The sequence below is a fragment of the Saccopteryx leptura genome, chromosome 6 (genome assembly GCF_036850995.1).
Source record: "Saccopteryx leptura isolate mSacLep1 chromosome 6, mSacLep1_pri_phased_curated, whole genome shotgun sequence".
NCBI classification, from domain to species: Eukaryota; Metazoa; Chordata; class Mammalia; order Chiroptera; family Emballonuridae; genus Saccopteryx; species Saccopteryx leptura.
The window spans coordinates 27968304-27994302 of record NC_089508.1 but is presented as its reverse complement, the minus strand read 5'-3'; the positions used below and the strand labels follow the sequence as shown (position 1 = coordinate 27994302).

Sequence of the window (25999 nt, the reverse complement as noted above, 5' to 3'; positions counted from 1 at the left end):
TTTCTCACCCAGCCCCTCAACCCCTCTCTACTCTGGCAACCATCAGTCTGTTCTTTGTATCTGTTTCTTGATCATCTATACTGTAAGCAAATAGTCACCAAATGCCTGTATTTAGTCATTGCAGATATACCAGGAAGTATATGACAGTATTTCTGACTTTGAGGAGTTTGCTGTCTAGTTGGATAAAGTGGGTTTGTTTGTTGGAGGCAGCATCAGAACCTCTCAGAGGTCAAGAGTGAGCCAGGGGACACTCTACCTTTTTTTAGCTTCCTTGTCACCAGTTGAGACACCTGCACCAGCTGGCCTCTCCGGAGGGCTGCCTGACCCCACTGGATCTCTAGAAGTGCCCCCTGAGACGTTCCAGGGCTCCAGTTACCCTGTGGGTCTCGGGCAACATCTCGGCAAACACCCTGGTCCCTAAAATTTGGCAATTTGGCAGAGAAACCGAGGAGTGTAAATTCTGACCTCCAGAGGTAAGGAAAGCAGATCTTTTGCTTTACTATATTCTGGTTTTCTGGGACTAGTCAATCTGGTTTTATTGTGCAAGTATGATCGCGTCTGATCCTTGGCTAATATCCTGTGGTGGCAGAAGAAAGGGAAAGGTGAAAAGAGGAACCCTAGAAGCTACACTACTGAGACATTCTATGTGAGAAGAGACTCCTACAAATGCCTCAGTCAGGAAAGACAGGCAAGTCCCTTTAGAAAGGATTTGTGGCACTCCTAGAGTATTTTGTCCTGATAACATTTTGTTAATATGAATGGATTAGGTAAGGAGAATGCATGCCCAGATTCTCTAGTGGGAAGTAGCAAGTGAACCGATTTGGAAACAAGAAGGAAAAGGAAAGTGTCATGGACCTCTGCCAAGCTAACTCCTTCCTCCAGCTTTGCTCCTGTCCTTCTCATCATCTGGAAAGTCTTCACTCCTCCCATCTGCCTGCCAAAGTCTTGTGCAATCTCTGAGATTCAAACAATTTCACGCCTCCATGACTACTCCAGTACTTCAGAGCCCCCCTCCACAGGGACCTACAGTACATCTTCTCTGAACCACACAACTCCTACTAGATGAAGCATATTGTCTTCGAAAGGTTCTTACATGTGCGCCTTAGAAAAACCCTTGTAAACTCCTTGAGGACAAGGGCCATTTCTTCCGCAGCTGCTACATCTCCCACAGTGCTGAGGACCTAAAAGACCCTCTGTTCATTCTTACTGGCTGACTGACTGCAGGGTTCAGTCCTGCTCTCTTGTTCTTGTCAGCTATGCAGAGTGCACAATAAAGTCCATTCACTACCAAATGACAGAGTCGAAGAGAGAGGAGCAGAGAAAGTGGTCAATACAGAATTACTTATTGTCTCAAAGGTCTCGTGGTAGCCAGGTCCCAGAATCCTTAGGTTTTTTTTTGTTTTTTTTGTTTTTTTTTTAATTTTTCTGAAGCTGGAAACAGGGAGAGACAGTCAGACAGACTCCCGCATGCGCCCGACCGGGATCCACCCGGCACGCCCACCATGGGGCGAAGCTCTGCCCACCAGGGGGGCGATGCTCTGCCCATCCTGGGCGTCGCCATATTGCGACCAGAGCCACTCTAGCGCCTGAGGCAGAGGCCACAGAGCCATCCCCAGCGCCCGGGCCATCTTTGCTCCAATGGAGCCTTGGCTGCGGGAGGGGAAGAGAGAGACAGAGAGGAAAGCGCGGCGGAGGGGTGGAGAAGCAAATGGGCGCTTCTCCTGTGTGCCCTGGCCAGGAATCGAACCCGGGTCCTCCGCACGCTAGGCTGACGCTCTACCGCTGAGCCAACCGGCCAGGGCGCTTTTCATATTTCTGATGTTAACTGTGCTACAGAAAGAGAGGATGTGATTAGGGGAAGAAAGGGGGAGAGAAAGATTCACATTGCCTTATTTTATTAATCGAATGTCCCAAAGCCTTTTAGGATGTACACAACATCCTAATATTTAGGACAGAAAACTGGATTCACACTACTTAGAATTCTGGGTCTCTCCTCTATCATGGCAATTTTGGGGATATTGGGCACTTTTACAGAGTCCAATCTTTTTTTTGTATTTTTTTCTGAAGTGAGAAGTGGGGAGGCAGAGAGACAGACTCCCGCATGCGCCCGACTGGGATCCACCCAGCATGCCCACCAGGGGGTGATGCTTGGCTTCCTCCTGGTGCATTGCTCCATTGCCATCAGAGCCATTCTAGCACCTGAGGCAGAGGCCATGGAGCTTTCCTCAGTGCCTGGGCCAATTTTGCTCCAGTGGAGCCTTGGCTGTGGGAGGGGAAGAGATAGAGAGAAAGGAGAGGGTAAGGGTGGAGAAGCAATGTGCGCTTCTCCTTTGTGCCCTGACCGGGAATCGAACCTGGAACATCCACACACCAGGCTGATGCTCTACCACTGAGTCAACTACCCAGAGTCCAATCTTATGACACAAATACAGTTTGCAACTCTTTGTGATGCCTGAATCATTGAAGCATTCAGTAGTACATTGAGGCTCCTGAGAATTGCTAACTGACCTTGTGAGACTGAAGCAATACTTCCCAGGGATTTGAAAGTTTCACACTTACCCACATAGTGTATGTGGTGGTGGTGGGGGGGGATGACTGCTGGCTTTATTTTTCTTATAATAGTCCAGAGACATGGCTTCCTCATTATCTATGAGCTACATTTAAAGAACTTGCTCCAGAAGAAGACTAGATTTGTGGATTAAAAGAAAAAAAAAATCACCCAAACTGTTTCTTTCCTAGACAAATGAGATTCTAGTCTGGGCTTCAGAAAAGTCTTTATAAAGCTTGCAAAAGAAGCTGGATCTTTCAGTATTTCTACTCCAGTAAAACTTGGAGCTCTGACTTTTATTTAGTATATGACTTATCTGGGATATGGAAAAATATGGTCTACCACCTGTGATGTCTTTAACCCTTTGTGCAAATGGTGTGCATTAAAAAACCAAGTCTACTGTTAAATAAACATTTATTTATCAGCATAATGACAGATGATACAACATCAATGAAAGAATATGACTGGGTTCACTGTGAGCAAGAGAAGGGCCCATTCTAGAAATGATCACCTTTCTTTCCAAAGCAAGAGGATATGACCTTGGAAAAAAAACACTTTGTTTCTGAGTATTTACTCAGCTAGAAATTGGAGCTGTCAGATCCAAACGGTCGCCTTGCAATCCTTTTTTCTCGGGCAGTGCGTAGATCTTTGACAAGTGATGAGCGACTTTTGCTTCTAGGCGTTAGGCCAAGGATTGGATTCTGCGCCCAGGGATTTGGTGTGCGGGGCCTCCCAGACTGCAGAGAAATATTAACACATGAGTGCATATGCAAAACATGTGGTCTTAGGTGAACAGTAGACCCAAGCAGAAAGGCTCTTCAGCCATGGTTTATCAGAAAAGCTTCGTGAACAACCATAATAAATAAGAAAGTAGAATCTACATGTTGCCTCCTTCGACCATAGTCAGGAGTCTCACGGGGAAAACACAACCGAATCACCCACCTAAGATGGCTTGAGCATCTATTTGCATGGTGATCTGGGGGTTAGCCTCTGTTTTCTCTGTCTTAATTACTATGCAGAATTAGCAGCAATGACTAAAAAGCCTTATTCCTGGTAGGTATTGAAGAAGTGGATTCACTCAGGGTGAACAGCCCCTGGGGACCCAGCACTGTTCTGTTTCAACCCCATAAAACAATGTAGTGATGGCCAGGGTTGAGCTTGTACCTAGGTTAAAGCTAAATAAAAGCTAAATGGTTCTGCTACTAAAACTGGTTTCCATATTACTCCATGGAATAATAACTGGATTGTCTCATCCTCAAGTAAATTCTCAGCTTAGAGCAAAGTACAAATTGAAGCCCATTTAACATGTCTAAAATTTTCATGTTATAAGTCAAACTAACAAACTGTTAGGTAAAATACATCCTATCACCTACCTTGACAAGGAGACCAGGCTTGCATTTGAAAATTTTAGATTCTTTGGAGTTCCTTACCAGAACACTGCAGCACAGGAAAGCTGGCCTGCAGTCCACCCATCTCTACTGCTCCCAGCTCTGTTTCACACTGTGAGGACCTCACACACACACACACACGTGGAAACATTGGACTGCATGTCCAGGTTCTGTTCACATACTGCTCCAAACATTACCCTTGAGTCTAAGAGTACACATGCTCACAATGCTGGCAACCCTTGGGAATTACTAGACACGAGTTCACCCAAGCCCTAAAAATGGGCAGGAAATTCCAGCCTTGGGTACCCAGTGTGTGTGCTCTATAAGGCAGGATGTGGCCTCTTATAGGGTATGCCCATTTGGCCCCATAGACTCCTTGCTCTATGGGGAGGTGTATGGCCAGAAGTCAGAGGTGAGCCCATCAAAGCTGAGGCCCCAGGGCAGGGGTCCTGGCCGCTTTGGTATGTCACCAATCGTCCTGACATAAGACTGCCTCACAGGAAACCCACTGCTTCTTACAGTGCTCATTCAACTGGTGATGTGACATGAAGTTGTAGGACCACAGGTTGATAAGAATATATACTATGGTCCCCAACACTGAATAAGGTAAAACAAGGTTTCAAATGTACAGGGCCAGAAACTAGTTTAAGGAAAATTCTTCTAATAATCACATGTGTAAAATTATAAAAGAATGATTTAGGTTTCACTTAATGCATAGTCAAAAATGTTCTCTCCCAATAATACAGCATTATAAATGCACCATACATTTTTCTTCTTTTTCCATAAGAATCAAGCAAGCTAGAATATATCAGATTGTGTACTTGCAGGAAGAAAGCCTGCAGTGGTACTATAAACAATGAGTTTGTCTTTGTGTATATGTATCTTCCTTTTTTTGTTAAATAAATAGAAAATTTTTTATTATATCTAATGAATTCAATGGGATTATTTCTGTTTTTTATACTTGATTATCCTTTAGGTAATCTCAAAAGCCTAATATCAGATTTTGATATATGCCCACTTACACATTTGCAGAAAGAATACTGTGCTTCTTCTAGTATTTTAACAGTACAGAGATTTTCTTTATTTTTATAACTTATCATGCCACGAATTCCTAGGGCCTGAGCTCCAGCAGCTCGGACCCCTTTCCGTCACTTCTCTCAGTGAGTGCCTCTCTGCGCGGAGCAGGTTGGTGTTTCAGGTGAACCCAGGTACCTTCTCTCTGGCTTCCTTCTCTTTCTGATCATTTTCCTTCAGACGATTCAGGAAGCCATCTCAGCTCTTAGAGTGCTTAGTATGTTCAAGACGTACATTAATTCTCGTGGCAAGAATCTCGCCCTCACCTAGTTTGTTTGCCACAATGCCCACCGCAGGCTGGGGACATTGTAGACACTTCAGTTTTGCCATGGTAACATTTATGGGGCATTCCTTTTTGAACAGTGCCCAGTCCCTGAGGTCTACAATATCACCGTTCTTGTAGATTTGCATGCATGTGGCCAGAGGAGCAGCTCCATGTTTTCTAAAAGGCCTAGAGAACACATAGCGGGTGCCTCTCCTCTTTCCCATTTGTGTGGTCATTTTGGAAAATTACTGGAAGATAGTAGTTCCAGTCAAAACACTAATATTTCTTATTTCACAAATAACATAATTTCAGCTACATTTTATATTGCATTATTGCTAGTTAAATAAGAACCAGTCTATTATTTATTATCTTGTTTTTCATTGCTTTAAAAAATGGGTAAATCAATTATAATAGGCCATTTCATTTTAGTTTTGACTTTTAAGATGTATTCCTCTATTTATTAATTATTCTTATGATACTTTGAATATTATACTTGAAATGAAAAATAAAGTCATGATAAAAAGTAAAACTGACCTGCACACAGATGTTTGTAGCAGCTTTATTCATAATCACCAAAAACGAGAAGCAACCCAAGATGTCCTTCAATAGGTAAATGGAAAAGCAAACTGTGGGACATTTAGACAATGCAATAGTGGTCAAAGATAAGAAATGAGCTGTCAAGCCACAAGAAGACATGAATGAACCTCCTTAAATACATAGTGCTAAATGAAAGAACCAGTATGGCCTGACCAGGCAGTGACACAGTGGGTAAAGCACCAACCTGGGACCCAGAGGACCCAGATACGAAACCCTGAGGGTGCTGGCTTGAGCGCAGGCTCGCCAGCTTGAGCTCAGGGTCACTGGCTTGAGAGTGGGATCACAGATATGACCCCATGGTCACTGGTTTGAGCCCAAGGTCACTGGCTTGAGCAAGGGGTCTCTGGCTCAGCTGCAGTCCCCCAGTCATGGCACATATGAGAAAGCAATCAATGAACAACTAAAGTGCCACAAAAGAATTGATGCTTCTCATCTCTCTCCCATCCTGTCTGTCCCTCTCTCTGTCTTTCTCACTAAAAAAACAAGCAAACAAACAAAAAACAGTCTGGAAAGGCTACAGAGTGTATGATTTTAATTATATGACATTTTGAAAAATGCAAAACTAGAGACATAATTTAAAAATCAGTGGTAATCTTTTTTTTTTGCATTTTCTTTTCTGAAGCTGGAAACAGGGAGAGACAGTCAGACAGACTCCCGCATGCGCCCGACCGGGATCCACCCGGCACGCCCACCAGGGGGCCACGCTCTGCCCACCAGGGGGCGACGCTCTGCCCATCCTGGGCGTCGCCATGTTGCGACCAGAGCCACTCTAGCACCTGAGGCAGAGGCCACAGAGCCATCCCCAGCGCCCGGGCCATCTTTGCTCCAATGGAGCCTTGGCTGCGGGAGGGGAAGAGAGAGACAGAGAGGAAGGAGAGGGGGAGGGGTGGAGAAGCAAATGGGCGCTTCTCCTATGTGCCCTGGCCGGGAATTGAACCCAGGTCCTCTGCACGCTAGGCTGACGCTCTACCGCAGAGCCAACCGGCCAGGGCAAATCAGTGGTAATCTTAATGTCAATTTCCTTTGATTAAAATTCTTTTTTGTTTATTGATTTTATTTTTGTTGACTGATTTTTAGAGAGAAACATGGATTTGTTGTTCTACTTATCATTGGTTGCTCCTTGTATGTGCCCTGCCCTGATGGGGGTTGAATCTGCAACTTTGGTGTGTTGTGCTGGCCACACCAACTGAGCTACTTGGCTAGGGCCCTTCTGATTTTTTTTTAATTTTTTAAAAATTTTCTGAAGTTAGAAGCGGGGAGGCAGTCAGACTCCCACATGCGCCAGACTGGGATCCACCTGGCATCCCACCAGGGGGCGATGCTTTGCCCATCTAGGGTGTTGCTCTGTTGCAGCAGGAGCCATTCTAGCACCTGAGGCAGAGGCCATGCAGCCATCCTCAGCGCCTAGGCCAACATTTCTCCAATGGAGCCTTGGCTGCAGGAGGAAAAGAGAGAGAGAGAGAAAGGAGAGGGGGGAGGGTGGAGAAGGAGATGGGCACCCTCCTGTGTGCCCTGGCTGAGAATTGAACCTGGGACTTTCACACGCTGGGCTGATGCTCTACCACTGAGCCAACCAGCCAGGGCCTGATTTTTTAAAAGAGAATTACATTGATTAGAAAAACAGAAGAGCCTGACCAGGTGGTGGCGCAGTGGATAAAGCGTCGAACTGGGATGCCGAGGACCCAGGTTCGAGGTCGCTAGTTTGAGCACGGGCTCATCTGGTTTGAGCAAAGCTCACCAGTGTGGACCAAGGTAGCTGGCTCGAGCAAGGGGTTACTCGGTCTGCTGAAGGCCCACGGTCAAGGCACATATGAGAAAGCAATCAATGAAATGAACAACTAAGGTGTCGCAATGAAAAACTAATGATTGATGCTTCTCATCTCTCTTCGTTCCTGTCTGTCTGTCCCTATCTATCCCTCTCTCTGTCTCTGAAAAAAAAGAAAAACGAAAAACAGAAGAGCGCTCTGGCCAGTTTGCTCAGTGGATCGAGTGTCAGTCCAGCATGCAGATGTCCCAGTTTGATCCTGAGTCATGGCACACATGAGAAGTGACCATCTGTTTTTCTTCCCTTCCCTCTCCCCTTCTCTCTCCCTTCTCTTGCAGCCAGTGGCTTAACTGGTTCAAGCATCACCCAGGGCACACTTGGTTGGTCTGAGCAACAGTTGGTCCTAGCATCAGCCCCAGATGGGGCTGCTGGGTAGATTCTGTTTGGGGTGCATGTGGGAGTTTGTCTATCCCCTCTCCTCTCACTTAAAGAAAGAAAAGAAAAAAAATAGAAGAGCCTGACCAGGCAGTGGCGCAGTGGATAGAGAGTCAGACTGGGATGCGGAGGACCCAGGTTCAAGACCCTGGGTCACCAGCTGAAGCGTGGGCTCATCTTGCTTGAGCAAAAAAAACCCCCAAAAACAACAACAACAACAAAAACTCACCAGCTTGGATCCAAGGTCGCTGGCTTGAGCAAAGGGTTACTCAGTCTGCTGAAGGCCTATGGTCAGGCACATATGAGAAAGCAATCAATGAACAACTAAGGTGTTGCAACGAAAAACTGATGATTGATGCTTCTCATCTCTCTCCATTCCTGTCTGTCTGTCCCTAACTATCCCTCTCTCAGACTCTCTCTCTGTCCCTGTAAAAAAAAAAAAAAAAAGCCTGACCAGGTGGTGGCGCAGTGGATAGAATGTCAGACTGGGATGTGGAGGACCCAGGTTTGAGACCCTGAGGTTGCCAGCTTGAGTGTGGACTCATCTGGTTTGAGCAAGGCTCACCAGCTGGAGCCCAAGGTTGCTGGCTCGAGCAAGGGGTCACTCAGTCTGCTGTAGCCCCCCAGTCAAGGCACATATGAGAAAGCAATCAATGAACAACTAAGAAATCGCAACGAAGAATTGATGTTTCTGATCTCTCTCCCTTCCTGTCTGTCTGTCCCTATCTGTCCTCTCTCTGACTCTCCCTGTCTCTGCCACAAAAAAAAAAAAAAAGCAATGATTAGAGATCAGGAAAAATGAGATGTGATAGGGAAAGTAAAGTTCATGGTTTAAAAAACACCATATATTTTTTGTTTGTTTGTTTTTGTATTTTTCTGAAGTTGGAAACAGGAAGGCAGTTAGACAAGACTCCCACATGTGCCCGACCGGGATCCACCTGGCATGCCCACTAGGGGGTGATGCTCAGCCTATCTGGGGCGTTGCTCTGTTGCGACCAGAGCCATTCTATCACCTGAGGCAGAGGCCATGGAGCCATCCCCAGCGCCTGGGCCAACTTTGCTCCAATGGAGCCTTGGCTGCGGGAGGGGAAGAGAGAGACAGAGAGGAAGGAGAGGTAGAGGGGTGGAGAAGCAGATGGGTGCTTATCCTGTGTGCCCTGGCCGGGAATTGAACCCGGGACACCTGCAAGCCAGGCCGACACTCTACCACTGAGCCAACCAGCCAGGGCCAAAAACACCATATTTTTAATGGCATAATAATAGATGTTTATGTTCAATGTAGAAAATCCACAACAGAAAAATAAGCAAAGAAAAACAAAACAAAAATTACCTGGAATCCCACCATCCAAAAATAACCACAATTAAATAATGCAGTGTATTCCCTGGTGGGTTGGCTCAGTGGCAGAGTGTCAGCCTGGTGTGTGAAAGTCCTGGGTTCTATTCCCGGTCAGGGCATACAGGAGACACACCCATCTGTTTCTCCACCCTTCCTCCTCTCCTTTCTCTCTATTGCTCTCTTCTCCTCCCATAGCCAAGGCTCCATTGGAGCAAGGTTTGTCCGGGCGCTGAGAATGGCTCCATTGCCTCCACTTCAGGCACTAGAATGGCTCTGATTGCAGCGGAGCAATGTCCCAGATGGGCCAAGCATTGCCCCATGGTGGGCATGCCTGGTGGATCCTGGTTGGGTGCATGCGGGAGTCTGTCTGCCTCCCCCCCCTCAACTTTGGAAAAATATACACACACAAAAAAGCAGTGTAAAGACTCCAAACCTTTTTTTTTTTCAGTAGTATGAATGAATAGATATACACGTACACACTGATATACAAAATTCATATCTCCCAAATGGGCTCCTACTGTATTACTTATTTTGTCTGTTTTTCCTACTTATAATATATTAGTATTCAATGTCATTAAATTATATTTCTGAAAATGGTTATTAATAGCTGCTTTTGTAGTGAGAACTAAGTAGCAAAACAGAAAAAGTGACAAAATGAAAGGTCAGACTCCAAAAGGTACCTCCCAGTCACTAGGGAAATTATTAGACAGCTAACAACAATGTTCCTAGAGGAAATCACATAATGTTTAAAAACAAAATGATGAGGTCACAGGAAAGACTGGGAGGAGGAGATATTTGCACAGGATGTGGAAAAGACAAATTTGCAGCCTTCCTCTAGCTGAGCAGATTGTCCCTCAGCTTTACCAGCCAACAAGCACAGCTCACCCCCGCCAGTTCCTGCAGAATGTGTCCATTGCATATAGAAAACCAATCTCTTTGAAAAGGCAATTAAAGCTCCTATTGACAAACTTGACCTGCCTTTTTCTTCAGTATTTCTCCAGGGGACCTGATGTTAGGGCCTGGCCAGCACACATACCGTCTGTATGTCAGGTAAGAAGAGGGTTCCCCTCTGCGGTCCCTTCCTCCAGACTCTGCAGCCCTAGGCTGGGCACAGGACTTGGAAGGAGAATATCAGTTGGTTTCAGTCCTTACTCTGGCTCTTGGCCAGGTAACTTTGTGCAGAGAAGTACCTCACACAATTGTTTTGTCTGATATCGTCCCCATGACTCAACTTCCACAGGGCATGTACAAAAATAATATAATCTCTCTATCCCACTCTGTCACCCTACCCAATTCAACTTCTCTGCCTCCCCCACTCCAAGTTCTTCTGAAGTCAGCCAGTGGCGCCTAGTCATCATATAGGTCATACAGGGCTTTGCTCCGTAATAATAAACTATTATATTATAGCTACCATTTCTTAAATTGTTAGCTTTGTACCAGACACTGTGCTTATGTGCCTTACATGCATTATTTTATGCTTACGACAACTCTATGGAGAAGTAGGTTCACTGACCAGTGGTGGTACAGTGGATAGAGCATCGACCTGGGATGCTGAGGTCCCAGGTTCAAAACCTGAGGTCCTAGGCTGGAGCCCAAGTTCGCCTGCTTGAGCACAGGTCGCTGGCTTAATCATGGGATTATCAACATGATCTCATGGTTGCCGGTTTGAGCTCAAAAGTCACTGGCTTGAAGCCCAAGGTCACTGGCTTGGTATGAGCACTACCCTCCCCCATAAAGGTATGTATGAGAGGCAATCAACAACTGAAGTGATGTAAGTACGAATTGATGCTTCTCATCTCTCTCCCTTTCTCTCTCTCTCTCTCTCGCTAAAAGAAAGAAAAGAAAAGAAAAAGATTCAGAGGTGAGATAGAAGATTCTAGACAGCGTTGTAGTTTATGAAACAAAAACCCAGCGGAGGTGGAAAGGGCAGATAACAAGGATGCAAGTAACTCCTTCTTTCAGAAAGAATTCCTTCTTATTTGTCTTTTTTTTTTTAAAGGAAGGAAGAAAGGAAGGAAGGATGGAAGGAAGGAAAGAAAGAAGAAAGGGAAAGAGGGAGCAGAGAGAATTCCTAACGGAGAAAGTACGGAGAAGTTAGGCAGAGAAACTTACAGAGGGATTCAATAAATGACGTCATATGCAGAGCAAGAGTTTGAACGAAATGGAAGTTTGCCTAAGAACATTCCTTGAAAACAAGATTGATACAAACTGCTGGGGAACACGCTGTTCAGAAATGAGGACGTCCTGTGGCACACTGCAATATGCAGAGACTAGAAGGAATAAAATGTTAAGTAGCCAGCTTTCTTTCTCATGAAGTCCCCAGCAACTTGATTTTTAAATTGCCTTCTAAATTTGAAATCCTTGTTAATCTGGCAGAGACTCTACCACTCTAGTGTGAAGCCACACATTTCAATTAAGGTACCGGTTTGCTAAGAGAAATAAGCCAGAAAATAACAAGCACCATATAATTTCACTTATATGCGGAATCTAATGAACAAAATACACTAACAAACAAAATAGAAAGTGACTCATAGAGACAGAGAACAGACTGACAGCTGTCAGAAGGAATGGTGGGATTGCGGGGCAGGGTGAAAAGAATGAAAGGATTCAGCAAAAACTACTATACGTTGTCAACAGTACGGTGATTACAAGAGGAAGGGGGATGGGAAGGTAGAGGAGGGTTAAAGGGGGGGATAAATGGAGATGGAAAGGGACTTGACTTGGGGTGGTGTACACAATACAAAACGCAGATGTGCTGTAGAGTAGTAAAAAATAAAGGTACTACCGTCTGTTCACGTAGCGAGCCGAAGGCGTGGCCAACGCCGGAGCGGCTGGAGGCCCGCCCCCTTCCCACAGCACACCGCGGCCCGGCCTGCGTACTCCCTTCTTGCCTGGGCTGCAGGGCTCGGAGGAGGGTCCCACAATGGACGGGCTCCGGGCTAATGCGGGGTTGCTGAGGCGCGGCCGGCTGAGACGCCGGCGCCAGCCCCAGTCACACAGCGGGTCGGTGCTGGCCCTGCCCTTGAGGCCCAGGAAGATCCGAAGGCAGCTGAGGAGAAGTGTTGCATCCCGCATGGCCGCGCTAAGGCCCCAGGCGCTGCCAAGCGAGGACTCGGAGGACTCGAGGGTGGACTTGACAGTGGACGATCCCCGGGACCCACTGCCTGGTGGGGCGGCGGGCACCCCGGATGCGGCCCGGCGAGAGCCGTACGGTCACCTCGGGCCCGCAGAGCTGCTGGAGGCCTCGCCCGCGGCCCGCTCCTTGCAAACCCCGTCGGCGCGTTTGGTGGAGGCGCAGACGCCGCCGATGCGTCTGGTGCCGGCCCTGGCGCCGCCCGCGCGCCTGGTGGAGGTCCCCGCCGCACCGGGCCGCGTGATGGAGGCCTCAGCCCTGCTGTGCTCTGCCCAGCACTTGGCGGCCGCCCCACCCGCCGTGGTCCCGGCGACGCTGTCAGGACCGCAGGTGAATAGCGCGGGCGGGGAGCTAGCCTGGGACTCTGCGTTCCTGCGCGTGTTGGCCGAGCTTAACCGCATCCCCAGCAGCCGGCGGCGGGCGGCGCGCCTCTTCGAATGGCTCGTTTCGCCCATGCCACCCGATCATTTCTTCCGGCGCCTGTGGGAGCGGGAGGCGGTGCTGGTGCGGCGGCAGGACCACACTTATTACCAGGGTCTCTTTTCCACCGCCGACCTGGACTCCATGTTGCGCAACGAGGAGGTCCAGTTCGGCCAGCACCTGGACGCCGCGCGCTACATCAACGGGCGGCGCGAGACCTTGAACCCGCCGGGCCGCGCCCTCCCCGCCGCCGCGTGGTCCCTGTACCAGGCAGGCTGCTCCCTGCGCCTCCTTTGTCCGCAGGCTTTCTCGACCACCGTGTGGCAGTTTTTGGCTGTGCTCCAGGAACATTTTGGAAGCATGGCAGGCTCCAATGTTTACCTCACTCCCCCTAACTCACAGGGCTTTGCTCCCCACTACGACGACATCGAGGCTTTTGTGCTGCAGCTGGAAGGCAGGAAACTCTGGCGTGTCTACCGACCCCGGGTCCCGACTGAGGAACTGGCCCTGACATCCAGCCCCAACTTCAGCCAGGATGATCTCGGCGAGCCGGTACTGCAGACCGTGCTGGAACCTGGAGATTTGCTTTATTTTCCTCGGGGCTTCATTCACCAAGCCGAATGCCAGGATGGAGTGCATTCTCTGCACCTCACCGTGTCCACGTACCAGCGCAATACCTGGGGTGACTTCCTGGAGGCCGTGCTGCCTCTGGCAGTGCAGGCTGCAATGGAAGAAAATGTGGAGTTTCGTAGGGGGCTGCCCCGAGACTTTATGGATTACATGGGGGCCCAGCATTCGGATTCTAAGGATCCCCGAAGAGCTGCTTTCATGGAGAAGGTGCGGGTCTTGGTTGCCCGTTTGGGACACTTTGCCCCTGTTGATGCTGTGGCTGACCAGCGAGCCAAAGACTTTATTCACGATTCTCTGCCTCCTGTGCTGACTGATAGGGAGAGGGCACTGAGTGTTTATGGTCTCCCAGTTCGTTGGGAGGCTGGAGAACCTGTAAACGTGGGGGCCCAGTTGACAACAGAAACAGAAGTGCACATGCTTCAGGATGGGATAGCTCGGCTAGTGGGTGAGGGAGGCCATTTGTTTCTCTATTATACAGTGGAAAACTCACGTGTTTATCATCTGGAAGAGCCCAAGTGCTTGGAGATATACCCCCAGCAGGCTGATGCCATGGAACTCTTGCTCCGCTCCTACCCAGAGTTTGTGAGAGTAGGGGACCTGCCCTGTGACAGTGTGGAAGACCAGCTTTCCTTGGCAACTATGTTATATGATAAGGGGTTGCTGCTCACCAAGATGCCACTTACCTGAACTAGTTTCTTGTTGATTGCTGGAAACAAGGCAGTACTGATGATTCTCTCCTACCATCACTGCCTTTTTGGAGGAAAAACTCATGTTCTTACCTTGAAAACTATCAATCTGCTCTCATTTACCTTTATGACTGCTTCAGTGTCATAAAACTCAGATGGTCTTCTAGGAACCACCACCTCATCTAGGTACAAAAGTAAAAGCAGACATTGGAAGTTGAAAAAAGAAGCAGAAGTAACCTTGATCCATGACCATTTCAGAGTACCAACTTCATCATCACCCTCAGGCTTCAGTGTACTGTGCAGCACTTGCTGTGGCATTCTGCTTGAGACATTAGAAGTTTTTATTTGGAATTTGCATTCTTAATTTGAGTTCTCGTTCATCAGTTTGGGGGGAGGGTTGGGGGTCAGTATCTTGTTTGTTATTGCGAGTTTGTATGAATGTTAGAAAAGTTATTAAAGTGCCAAAGAATGTTTTCCTTTTCTAAGGCTAGATTATTATGTGGCATGGTTTGAAGGAATGTGGGAGAGTAGGAAGGAAGATAGGGAAAATCTATAGTGGTTGAGGTGAAAGGTAACGGGTAATTGTAGGATTGGGACCAATCCTATAATTTTGGGGGTAATTTATTCATTTTGGTCATGCTACTTGAACTATAAAGAGCACAATCCTATTAGAAAAGTTATATTGTGTTTTTAAAAGTATGTTATGTTTTTGCTTACTGCTTGCTTGCATTAGTGGCTGGCACTGTCTCGCAGTTGCCCTATCATAGGCCTCAGTAAACCAGCTTGTAGCAGGCTGGCCATGCGGGAAGGCTATGTTCAAGTTACTTTCCACTCTCATTTTTTTCTGGCAGTTGGAAGAAACTTCCCCATATCTGGCAAGTGAATATTCTCATGGTTGGTGAAAAAGAGCCTGGTGTATCAAAGAGAGCACTGGACTTGGAACCAGAAGACCTGGGTGGGGTGGTGGCTGGTAGGCAGCTGGCTGAATGACCTGAGGCTGCTGCTACGCCTGGGCACACAGATTTTGTAAGTATATATTGGTACAGCTTGATGTCTGCACCTCATCATTTAGGTTGTATATGGAACTTTCAAGATTCTATCACCATAACTGATAGGTTCAGTTATATAAGGTTGAAAACTATATAGTCTTAAAGTTAAAAACCACAGATGTACATAAAGTAAAAATGATAGCTCTCCCTTCAAACCCATTTTCCAGAGATAACCAGTATTAAAGTTTAAGCCTACAGGGCTTTTTGGGGGGTGCTTTATGGCATTGTTTTTTTCTTTGTTTTATACTTGTTTTTCTAATAAGTCTTTTTTTTTTTAAACTAACTTTCAAATAAGTTCCAATAGAGCTTACTTGTTCATTTTTTTAAGGGATAAAATAGCAAATAAAAACGGGTTGGAGTGGTAGAGCGTTGGCCTGGTGTGCAGGAGTCCCAGGTTCGATTCCCGGCCAGGGCACACAGGAGAAGTGCCCATCTGCTTCTCCACCCCTCCCCCTTTCTTTCCTCTCTGTCTCTCTCTTCTCCTCCCTCAGCCAAGGCTCCAGTGGAGCAAAGTTGGCCCAGGCGCTGAGGATGGCTCTATGGCCTCTGCCTCAGGCACTAGAATGGCCCTGGTTGCAACAGAGCAACGCCCCCAGATGGGCATGCCGGGTGGATCCCGGTTGGGTGCATGCGGGAGTCTGTCTGACTGCCTCCCCGTTTCCAACTTCAGAAAAATACAAAAAAACCCAAAAAAAACTGGGGTTGGGAGATAGGAAGAATATAACAGAAGGACTAAGAAGATGTCTAAGAAGGAAAGGAGGTAGCCTTTCCTGGCTCTCATCCTACAGAGCTCACAACTAAGTCCCAGAACATCCAGATCTTGGAAAAGACTTGTTAAAAGCACAGGACTCACCCCTAGAAAACCTACCACGAAAAGTTTCTTGAAGAAAAGTATGGAGTGTCAGTGGTTTTTGTTCTTCTTTGCGTTGCAAGAAAACATGTTTTGCTTCCTCCTTCACTTTTTTTACAACCATCTCGATCTTGAATATTTTCTGTGTCAGCAAGTCCTTTTGGCTGAGTGTTTGAATCTAGATCAGAACAAATGTTGAAGAAAACACCTGTACTAGGTTGCATGCAGATCACCAACAAACAATAAAGTAACTTACTGCACCATGCTTATTAGTATTAGGTGGCACGGAAATGCCTGGGGGCACTGTCGTAATACATACTTTTCTTATTTACTGATTTCAGAGAAAGGAAGGGAAAGAGAAACAAATTTGTTGTTTCACTTATTTATGCACTCATTGGTTGATTCCTGTATGTCCCAGGACTAGGGATTGAACCTACAACCTTAGCATATTAAGATGACGCTCAAACCAACTAAGCCCTCTGAGCCAGGGCCCTCTTTGTAATATAGACATTTTTATACTTGTTAATTTACTTTAGCTTTTTGGGCATGAAGAAAGGAATCTGCTAAGAAATGCTTGCTTGATGTGAAGTTGGTTTTGTGAATTATATGTGAAGAAAGAATCTTTCACATTTTTAAAGTTCTTTTCCCTTTATTCCTTTATCTACTCTTAACAGCTTTGAGAAATTAGAACTGCTTGTTCAGCTAGAGTGTTCTTTTGGTGATAGAGCCCAAATTAGGAATTAAGGAAAGTTTAGAAGGAAAAAGAAAACTCAAGAGGCCAGCTGTAGTCCCTCATTATGCCTGTCTGCAAAAAAAAAAAAAAAAAAAAAAGGGAAAGAAATTAGAACTTGTTTGAGGATGGTGGGGAGAAACTGAGAGGGGAAGGAAACTTTTATTTGTTTTTATAAGATTTTATTTATTGATTTTTAGAGAGAGGAGAGAGGTGGGAGAGAGAGAGAGAGGAGGGGTAAGGAAGAGTGGGAAGCATCAACTTCTAGTTGCTTCTTGTATGTGCCTTGACCTGGCAAGGCTGAGGTTTTGAACTGGTGGCCTCAGCATTTCAGGTTGACGCTTTGTCCACTGCGCCACCACAGGTCAGGCAGGAAGGAAACTATACTGCTCACAAAAATTAGGGGATATTTCAAAATGAATATGAAGCGATAAAATATCCCCTAGTTTAAAGCTCTGACCTGTGGTGGCGCAGTGGATAAAGCGTTGACCTGGAAATGCTGAGGTCGCTGGTTCGAAACCCTGGGCTTGCCTGGTCAAGGCACATGTGGGAGTTGATGCTTCCAGCTCCTCCCCCCCTTCTCTCTCTCTGTCTCTCTCTCCTCTCTCTCCTCTCTAAAAATGAATAAATAAAATTAAAAAAAATATATCCCCTAGTTTTTGTGAGCAGTATATTTTAGAAACAAATCCTGATTTTGAGGGCTACTTGATAGAACCAGTAGGGTTTTGTTTTGTTTTTTTACTAATGGGATTTTATAATCTTGTCTTGCACAGATGTTTTGTGTCAAATGATATGGTATCTGTGTCTAGGATTATAGAAAGTATGTCGTGGGGAAAAGGTTATGTACACATCATAGGAGCAAAAAGGGTCTGAAGAACTGTTGAGAGTCCTGCATTTCTCTTGAAATAATCACTTGTACTTATCTACCCTGTTCTTGATCTCCTGAAGCATTTCTTGGTTTCCATCATTCTCTAAGTTGAGTATCTTCATTGTCTGGTGAATTTCCCTGAAAGATACAAGGACTTCTTAGATTGTTCCTATCTTTTTTTTTTTAAGATTTTATTTATTGATTTTACAAAGAGAGGAGTGGCAGGAGGGGAGTGAGTAGTATTGATTCATAGTTGCTTCACTTTAGTTGTTCATTGCTTGCTTGTTTTATGTGTGTTGATCAGGCAACCCCAGGGTTTCAAACTGGTGACCTCAGCGTCCCAGGTCAATGCTCTTTCCCTGCACCACCACAGGCTAGGCAGACTGTTCTTATCTTAAAAAAAAAGCATGGGAGTGGACCTGACCAGGCAGTGGCGCAGTGGATAGAGCGTCGGAGCGGGATGTGGAGGACCCTGGTTCGAGACCCTGATGTTGCCAGCTTGAGCGCGGGCTTATCTGGTTTGAGCAAAAGCTCACCAGCTTGGACCCACTGGCACGAGCAAGGGGTTTCTTGGTCTGCTGAAGGCCCGCGGTCAAGGCACATATGAGAAGTCAATCAATGAACAACTAAGGTGTCGCAACGAAAAACTAATGATTGATGCTTCTCATCTCTCTCCGTTCCTGTCTGTCTGTCCCTATCTATCCCTCTCTCTGACTCTCTCTCTGTCTCTGTAAAAAAAACAAAACAAAAAAAAAAGCATGGGAGTGGAAAATATAGAACTTGGAATTGGACAAGGATCCTAAAATCCAATCCTAACTCTGTGGTTTTGCTGAGCCTTAGCTGCAAGTGGTATGATGCTTATTAGCTTATAGGGATGTGTAGTTTTTGAGATGATACATTTGAAGGCACCAATAGGTACCATTTATTAAACGTCTATGAAAGGTACTAAAGATGTCATCTCATTAATCAACACCAGAAACCCATAAGATAGACTATCACCTGCATTTGATATATGGAAAAAAATGGGCTTAGAGATTTTAAGTAACTTACCTAGGCTCACATAGCTAGTACAGGCCTGAGCTGGGATTCAAACCCGGGACTTTTTTTTTACTCTAAAGCCTGTTGTTACAGTAGGCACTTGATACATGTTAGTTGAATAAATGAGTAGCTTACAGCCACCTGGGATAGAAAATAGGTGCATGAACTATTAATATATGAGTTTGACCTTCAATGTAATTTAAGCTAGTTTTTCTGTTACCCATTAGCGTAAGTAGGTGACTGGCACAGGTGAACCTGTGCTTTTTCAGCCATTAGGCAGCCTAGAAAAGCAGGGATAATATTCTGTTAACACGAATAGGAGAGTTGGCAGTACAGGGGTGGTGGGAGGAACCAGAGGTTTAGTGCTTACTTTAGAACAGCATCATGGTTTTCTAGGAGAAGTACATGTAGGAAGGTGTCCCTGACCCGTTCCCCTTGAAGTTTCAGGGCTAGGATGCTTCGGCAAGCTTCTAGTCGTACATCTGGTGACCTTTCATAGTGTATAGCCCAGAGCAGGATGTCTGTCAGCTGGGGACTCACTTGGCGAATCTGTCCCAAAGCTACAGAGAGTAGAGGGCAGCGTGTTATACTGTCACCTGAAAACCTGGCTATATCTTAACATCCAGAAATAAATAAGTCTTAGTAATAAATAGTGTGTAGGCAGCCACTTGCTATACTGATCATTGCAAATGCTAAATTAAGTGTTTTGTTTTTATTTTCTCTTTTGGCTGATAATCACCATCAGAATTTCAGAGATGGGTTTGGGACATTATCTCCAAAGGATTCCTAGGAGGGGTGTTCCATCCGACCTTGCCCATTAGGATATAAGAATATACTAATTTACCTATCATAATAAGTAAATGTAGGGATGAGATATGGGACAGATAACTCAGAAGACTAGGCTAGACAAGGCAGAGTGATGGGGAAAGGAGGCACAATTACTTCAAAGGTTTACGTAGGGCCAATTCTGTTAGGGACCTGCCAAAGACTATCGGAGAGAAACAGTGCCAAAGATCCTTTAAAAAAAAAGCTAGGAAATTTTAAGGGCAGGGTTTTAGGTGTGTAGCAGTCTTGAATATGGTCTGACTTTTAGAGATTCCTGTAGTGGAGACCTACAGAGAAAGCAAGTGTATCCAACAGTGGATATCTACTTGGAAGTTATCCCTAATTCAGCTGTCAGGGACTGTCTGCCCTTTACCTTAACAAGTTTCATGTTGACCTAGACTCGGGATCCATAACTAAACATTAAAAAGAGGAAAGTCTTTAATTAATTAATTAATTAATTATTATTTTGTATTTTTCTGAAGTGAGAAGTGGGGAGGCAGTCAGACTCTCGCATGTGCCTGACCGGGATCCACCCGGCATGCCCACCAGAGGGCGATGTTCTGCCCATCTGGGGCGTTGCTCTGTGGCGGCCAGAGTCATTCTAGCACCTGAGGTGGGGGCCATAGAGCCATCCTCAGCGCCCGGGCAAACTTTGCCCCAATGGAGCCTTGGCTGCGGGAGGAGAAGAGAGAGATAGAGAGGAAGGAGAGGGGAAAAGGTGGAGAAGCAGATGGGCACTTCTCCTACGTGCCCTGACAGGGAATCAAACCTGGGACTTCCACATGCCAGGCCAATGCTCTACCGCTGAGCCAACTGACCAAGGCCAAGTCTTTAATTTTTCAAAGAACTTCTAAGCAGGTGTGATCAGCCCCTCCCCTACAATCTGCCTCTTTTCTAGAGAAATTCTGGGGATCATTTGTATTAGCCTATGGGAAGGTATTTGAGGTTGAGAGCTGGGACCTACCTCGAATGGCAAAGGCCTTGATTTTCCAGTAAGGATCTCTCTCTGTCAGATTCAAAAGGCATTTAAGGACCTGAGATGGATAAAAGGCAATGTTGAGTGGAGAAGACCAGAGCAAGAACAAACTAGAGGCAGGGACCCCTCTTGTCTTTAAAATGTACTATAACTGAAAAATGACATATCAAATGAGCTGGAGCCTGAAGTACTACCCTGCTCACATGATACATTAGCTGAATTATCTCATATATGTAAATTGATTTTCTCAGTTCACATATCTATATGGTTCTACAGGCTTTTGAATGCCTTCATCAGATTTTCCCCTAATGGCATGGGATTACAACTTCATTCACTGGAGTTGATCCTAAAGTCCCTAACTGAGGTGAGACTAGGATTCAGGGATATAGAGTGAAGTCTCGGCTGGCTGGGAGCTAAGCGTGGTCCTGATTGATGTGGCCTGTATACCCCTCCCCTTCCTGGTTCTGATCTCGCATTCTGTGTCCCCACAGAATGGTAAGTGTACTAGGCACAATAAGGGATGTTCAGGGTAATGCCCTTTTCCGGTTTATCAGGTAAGATGGGATCACATTTTCTTGACTCACCATTGTATTACCGATCTGCAGGGCACCTGCTGCTAAACAGGCTGCCTGCCGAACTGCCATGAAGTCATCAGAGAAGCATTTTAGGAAGCTTGGAAGAAGCTTGGCGGTCATGAGCTTGAGCCTACCAATCAGAGACAGGGCTTCCACACGCTCTTGGGAATTTCCTTGACCCAGCTTGATTCTGTAAAGTACAGGTGCTTTTATTTTCCCTCCTTAAATTTTTGATGCTCACTCCACCCCTACCCCCACTCCCAGCCTACCCCATCCCCACCCTAACCCCACCCTCACCCCCACCCCACTCTCCTCAGGATAAAATCCAAACTCTGTACCATTTCTTCCCTTTCCTAGTCAGCCTTATCCCCGTTAGGTTAAGTTGCACTGGGTAGAGAGACCAACTGTCTTATTTACTTGAATCCCTATTACCTAGCATGTGCTAGGCACAAAACTATGTTGAATGACTAAATAAAAGAAACTGAAACATGCACGTCTTGCTTGCTTCTTTCTGCCTTCACTTGTGCCATGCTCACTTATGCATTCGGTTCCAGCCCGGAATGTCTTCCCTTCTCCTCTCTATAGTTATCCACCCTCTAGGAAACTTGGCCTTCCTAGGCATTTGTGTATCTTGCCTGTATAACCAGAATCATGTCATACTTTTGAACACTTTCAATCATGCAAAATAGTGCCTGATACCTAGTGGGCACTCAATTAATGATCCTATCCTTAGCCACATTGTTAGTGTCTATAGGGATGAGATATATATATTTTCCCCCTTAACTGTGATGCAAGCTAGTACAATGCTGAGTATACACAGCATCTTCACAGGTGCTGGCTGGCTGGATTCCAGGGCCCTTGAAGACTTTCTTATGAGTTTTCTTTTTTCTTTTTCCTTAATATTAGAGAGAGGAAAGGAGAGAGAGAAAGAGATAGGAACATCAACCTGTTCCTGTATGTACCTTGACTGGGAATCAAATGACAACCTCAGTGCTTTGGGACAATGTTCTAACCAATGGAGCTATCTGGCCAGGGCCTGAGCACAATTTTTTTTTTATGAGAGGAGGGGAGACACAGAGACAGACTCCCACATGTACCCCAATGGGATCTTCCTGGCAGCCCCTGTCTGGGGCTGATGCTTGAACCAACTGAGCCACTGGCTGTGGGAGGGGAAGGAAGAAAAGGGAGACAAAGAGAAGCAAATGGTCGCTTCTCATGTGTGCTCTGATGGGATCAAACCTGGGATGTCCACATGCTGGGCCAATGCTCTATCCACTGAGTCCATGGAGCCAACTGTTAGTGCCTTTATTTATTTATTTTAACTGATTTTGAGAGAGAGAGGAAGTGGGAAGCATCAACTCACAGTACTTGCTTCTTGTATGTGCCCTGATTGGACAAGCGTAGGGTTTCGAATCAGTGACCTCCATGTTCCAGGTCAACGCTCTACACTGGGCCACCACAGGCCTAGGGCCTGAGCACTTCTTAAGGAAAGTTCCTCTCTTCACATCGACAAGGCTTACCTGATTGTGTCATGCACCTCCTTCCCAAGACTCATCTGTCCCAGAGCTTTGGCAGCTGCTTGCCTTACTGCCTTATTCCAGTCACTCCACATCAGCTGGATCAATTTACGTTTTATGTCCTATAAATAGGTGTAATAATTAGCTACCATTTATTGAACATCAATTTTGTGCTTGGCACTGTGCTAAGAGTTTTTACCCATCACTTAATCCTCTCAAAAAATCCAATGAAGCCCTGGCCGGTTGGCTCAGCGGTAGAGCGTCGGCCTAGCGTGTGGAGGACCCGGGTTCGATTCCCAGCCAGGGCACACAGGAGAAGCGCCCATTTGCTTCTCCACCCCTCCGCCGCGCTTTCCTCTCTGTCTCTCTCTTCCCCTCCTGCAGCCAAAGCTCCATTGGAGCAAAGATGGTCCGGGCGGTGGGGATGGCTCTGTGGCCTCTGCCCCAGGTGCTAGAGTGACTCTGGTCGCAACATGGCGATGCCCCGGAGGGGCAGAGCATCGCCCCCTGGTGGGCAGAGCGTCGCCCCATGGTGGGCGTGCCAGGTGGATCCCGGTCGGACGCATGCGGGAGTCTGTCTGACTGTCTCTCCCTGTATCCAGCTTCAGAGAAATGAAAAGAAAAAAAAAATGAAAAAAAAAAATCCAATGAGGCAGATACTACCATTTACAGTTGACAAAATGCAGGCTTAGATTTATTTGCCTGAGGTTAACAAGTAGAGTGCTGGAGCCAGGACTCAGACCCAGGTCTGTTTTCCAAGCTCATACTTTTTTTTTTTTTTTTTTTTTTTTTTTTTTTTTTTTCATTTTTCTGAAGCTGGAAACAGGGAGAGACAGTCAGACTCCCGCATGCGCCCGACCGGGATCCACCCGGCACGCCCACCATGGGGCGGTGCTCTGCCCACCAGGGGGCGATGCTCTGCCCATCCTGGGCGTCGCCATATTGCGACCAGAGCCACTCTAGCGCCTGGGGCAGAGGCCAAGGAGCCATCCCCAGCGCCCGGGCCATCTTTGCTCCAATGGAGCCTTGGCTGCGGGAGGGGAAGAGAGAGACAGAGAGGAAAGCGCGGCGGAGGGGTGGAGAAGCAAATGGGCGCTTCTCCTGTGTGCCCTGGCCGGGAATCGAACCCGGGTCCTCCGCACGCTAGGCCGACGCTCCAAGCTCATACTTTAAACTACTACACTATGTTGGGACCAATGTAATCTGTACTAGAGAGACTTAAGTGTGGGACACTGCAAGCTGACAGGGTCCTTGCAGTTTAGCTTTTGGGGGGACAGAGGTGTGGGAGACTGGCAGTAAACTGACAGGGTCCTTGCTACCTATCCCCCCACCTCACGTGGTTAAATTGCTAAAGGCTAAGCTCTTCCTCACACCTCCATGTTGGCCGTGAAGCTGAGTGTTTCTACTACTAGTCCAGGGGTAGTCAACCTTTTTATACCTACCGCCCACTTTTGTATCTCTGTTAGTAGTAAAATTTTCTAACCGCCCACCAGTTCCACAGTAATGGTGATTTACAAAGTAGGGAAGTAACTTTACTTTATAAAATTTATAAAGCAGAGTTACAGCAAGTTAAAGCATATCATAATAATTACTTACCAAGTACTTTATGTTGGATTTTTGCTAAGTTTGGCAGAATAAATCTTTATAAAAGAACTTACTATAGTTAAATCTATCTTTTTATTTATACTTTGGTTGCTCTGCTACTGCCCACCATGAAAGCTGGAACACCCACTAGTGGGCGGTAGGGACTAGGTTGACTACCACTGCACTAGTCCTATTCCCACAATCTCTGATTGATTAAGTTGCTAGAGGCAATTTACATGCCCTTCCTCTCACCCTTTGTTCTGATGCTGGTTGATTTCAGTTATGCATGGTGGGGGGACTCCTGTTTAAGCCTTAAATGGATTCCTGTTTATACTTCAGATCTGTGACTTTGTAATGGAGACTTCCTTATTTGCATAGGGCTCTGCACTATATAATAAAGCAAAGGGGGGGGGGGGGTTGGCTTTGCTCTGGCTTGCCATCAGCTTTCAGAGGCCTCTGTTTCTTCATTCCGCACCGTTCTCACTCAGAACCTGGGCAATTACTAGCCGCACTGATCCACGGCACTTAAGATTTGAAGGTGACATACTAATAGGGCAACTCATCCCAGTTTGCCTGGTATTTCCCTGGCTTTAATATAAAACTACATTCTGGGAAAACCAGTATAAATTGATACTAATTTCAAAGGGGAAGGGACAAAGATTATTACAGTTGTAGCTGATGACTATGTGGATGTGTCCAAGCTATTCTCCCTGCCAGAAACATCTCCCCTTTTCACCCCTACCTGGTACCTGATGTTTTCCTACTCTACTTTTATGATTTAGCTCAGAAAGCATATCCTCAGTGAATTCTCCTGTGCCCTCTGTAAGCATAGGAAAACCCTGGAATACCTTAAAACTGCTTCTGTTACAGCTATTCCTAACCAAGTGAAGAAATATCTTTGCATCCCCAATGCTGGCATGGTGCCTAGTGTGTAGAATGTGGTCAGAAACTGCTGCTTACTGAATGGGTGTACTGACAAGCATACTGCCTTTCCTAATTCCAGCACTCGGATGTAAAGTTCTCCTCTTTACCCTATACCCTGCTTGCTTTGCATGTCTTTTTACTTTTAATTGGCAATCCTGAGTGACAACTGCTAAGGGGATTGTAAGGTTGGTGGATAATGGGGAAAGGTCAGGCCCGAGAACTTTGGCTAGGACCGCCCATAGCCAAGAGCGCCAAAAGAAACTTCCCAAGAGCCCTTTGGAAAAAAGCAACTGTCTGCCAGCCAGTGAGATTTCACTACGTCATATTAGCTCGCCCATCCTAGAGGACCCCTTTAAATATCCCTCACGCCGGTTTAATCCTTGCGACTTGCCTAGCCTCTGTTCCCGGGGCTAGGGAACCTCGGGCCGCTCTGTACTCAATAAAGCCTTTTATTATTCCACACTTCGTGGCTCCGGCCCCTTCCTTCCTTCTCTGCGAGGAAAAATACCTTACAGGGATGAATGTGCAAACTAATGGGAAGTTTAAATGATACTGTTAAAATGGAGATTCTGATTGAGTTGACCTAAGGAGAGATTCTGCACTTCTAAATAGCTCCCAGGTGATGTCTGTACTCCTGGTCCAGGACTTTAGCAGCAGGGTACTGTAACAGTTGAGGCAGAATTAACTCAGACTAAAACTTCTTCAGGTGATTATACTGAGTGGCCAGATTTTGTGCTTCCCACATCAAAATGCAAGAATCAGAGTGGAGGGTGTTCACTAATCATG

At 46.3% G+C, this 25999-nt stretch overlaps 2 protein-coding genes across 2 annotated transcripts in view; one reads left to right on the top strand and one right to left on the bottom strand.

Annotated features, from left to right (window-relative positions):
• Positions 1 to 2988: 2988 nt before the first annotated feature.
• The window catches only part of HEATR4 (HEAT repeat containing 4), a 54208-nt gene continuing 31197 nt past the window's right edge, over positions 2989 to 25999 (bottom strand). The window contains exons 9-16 of the mRNA XM_066344203.1: positions 22709 to 22827; positions 21198 to 21378; positions 20602 to 20671; positions 19183 to 19372; positions 17834 to 17912; positions 16195 to 16354; positions 14401 to 14459; positions 2989 to 3285 (exon numbers count right to left, since the gene is read on the bottom strand). Of these exons, the coding sequence (XP_066200300.1) occupies positions 3127 to 3285; positions 14401 to 14459; positions 16195 to 16354; positions 17834 to 17912; positions 19183 to 19372; positions 20602 to 20671; positions 21198 to 21378; positions 22709 to 22827 (1017 nt within the window). The 3' untranslated portion in view covers positions 2989 to 3126. The remainder of the gene's footprint in view (positions 3286 to 14400; positions 14460 to 16194; positions 16355 to 17833; positions 17913 to 19182; positions 19373 to 20601; positions 20672 to 21197; positions 21379 to 22708; positions 22828 to 25999) is intronic.
• RIOX1 (ribosomal oxygenase 1) lies at positions 12288 to 14463 on the top strand. The gene has a single exon (XM_066344205.1). It carries the CDS (start codon positions 12332 to 12334, stop codon positions 14276 to 14278), a length of 1947 nt encoding a protein of 648 aa, XP_066200302.1. The 5' UTR covers positions 12288 to 12331; the 3' UTR covers positions 14279 to 14463.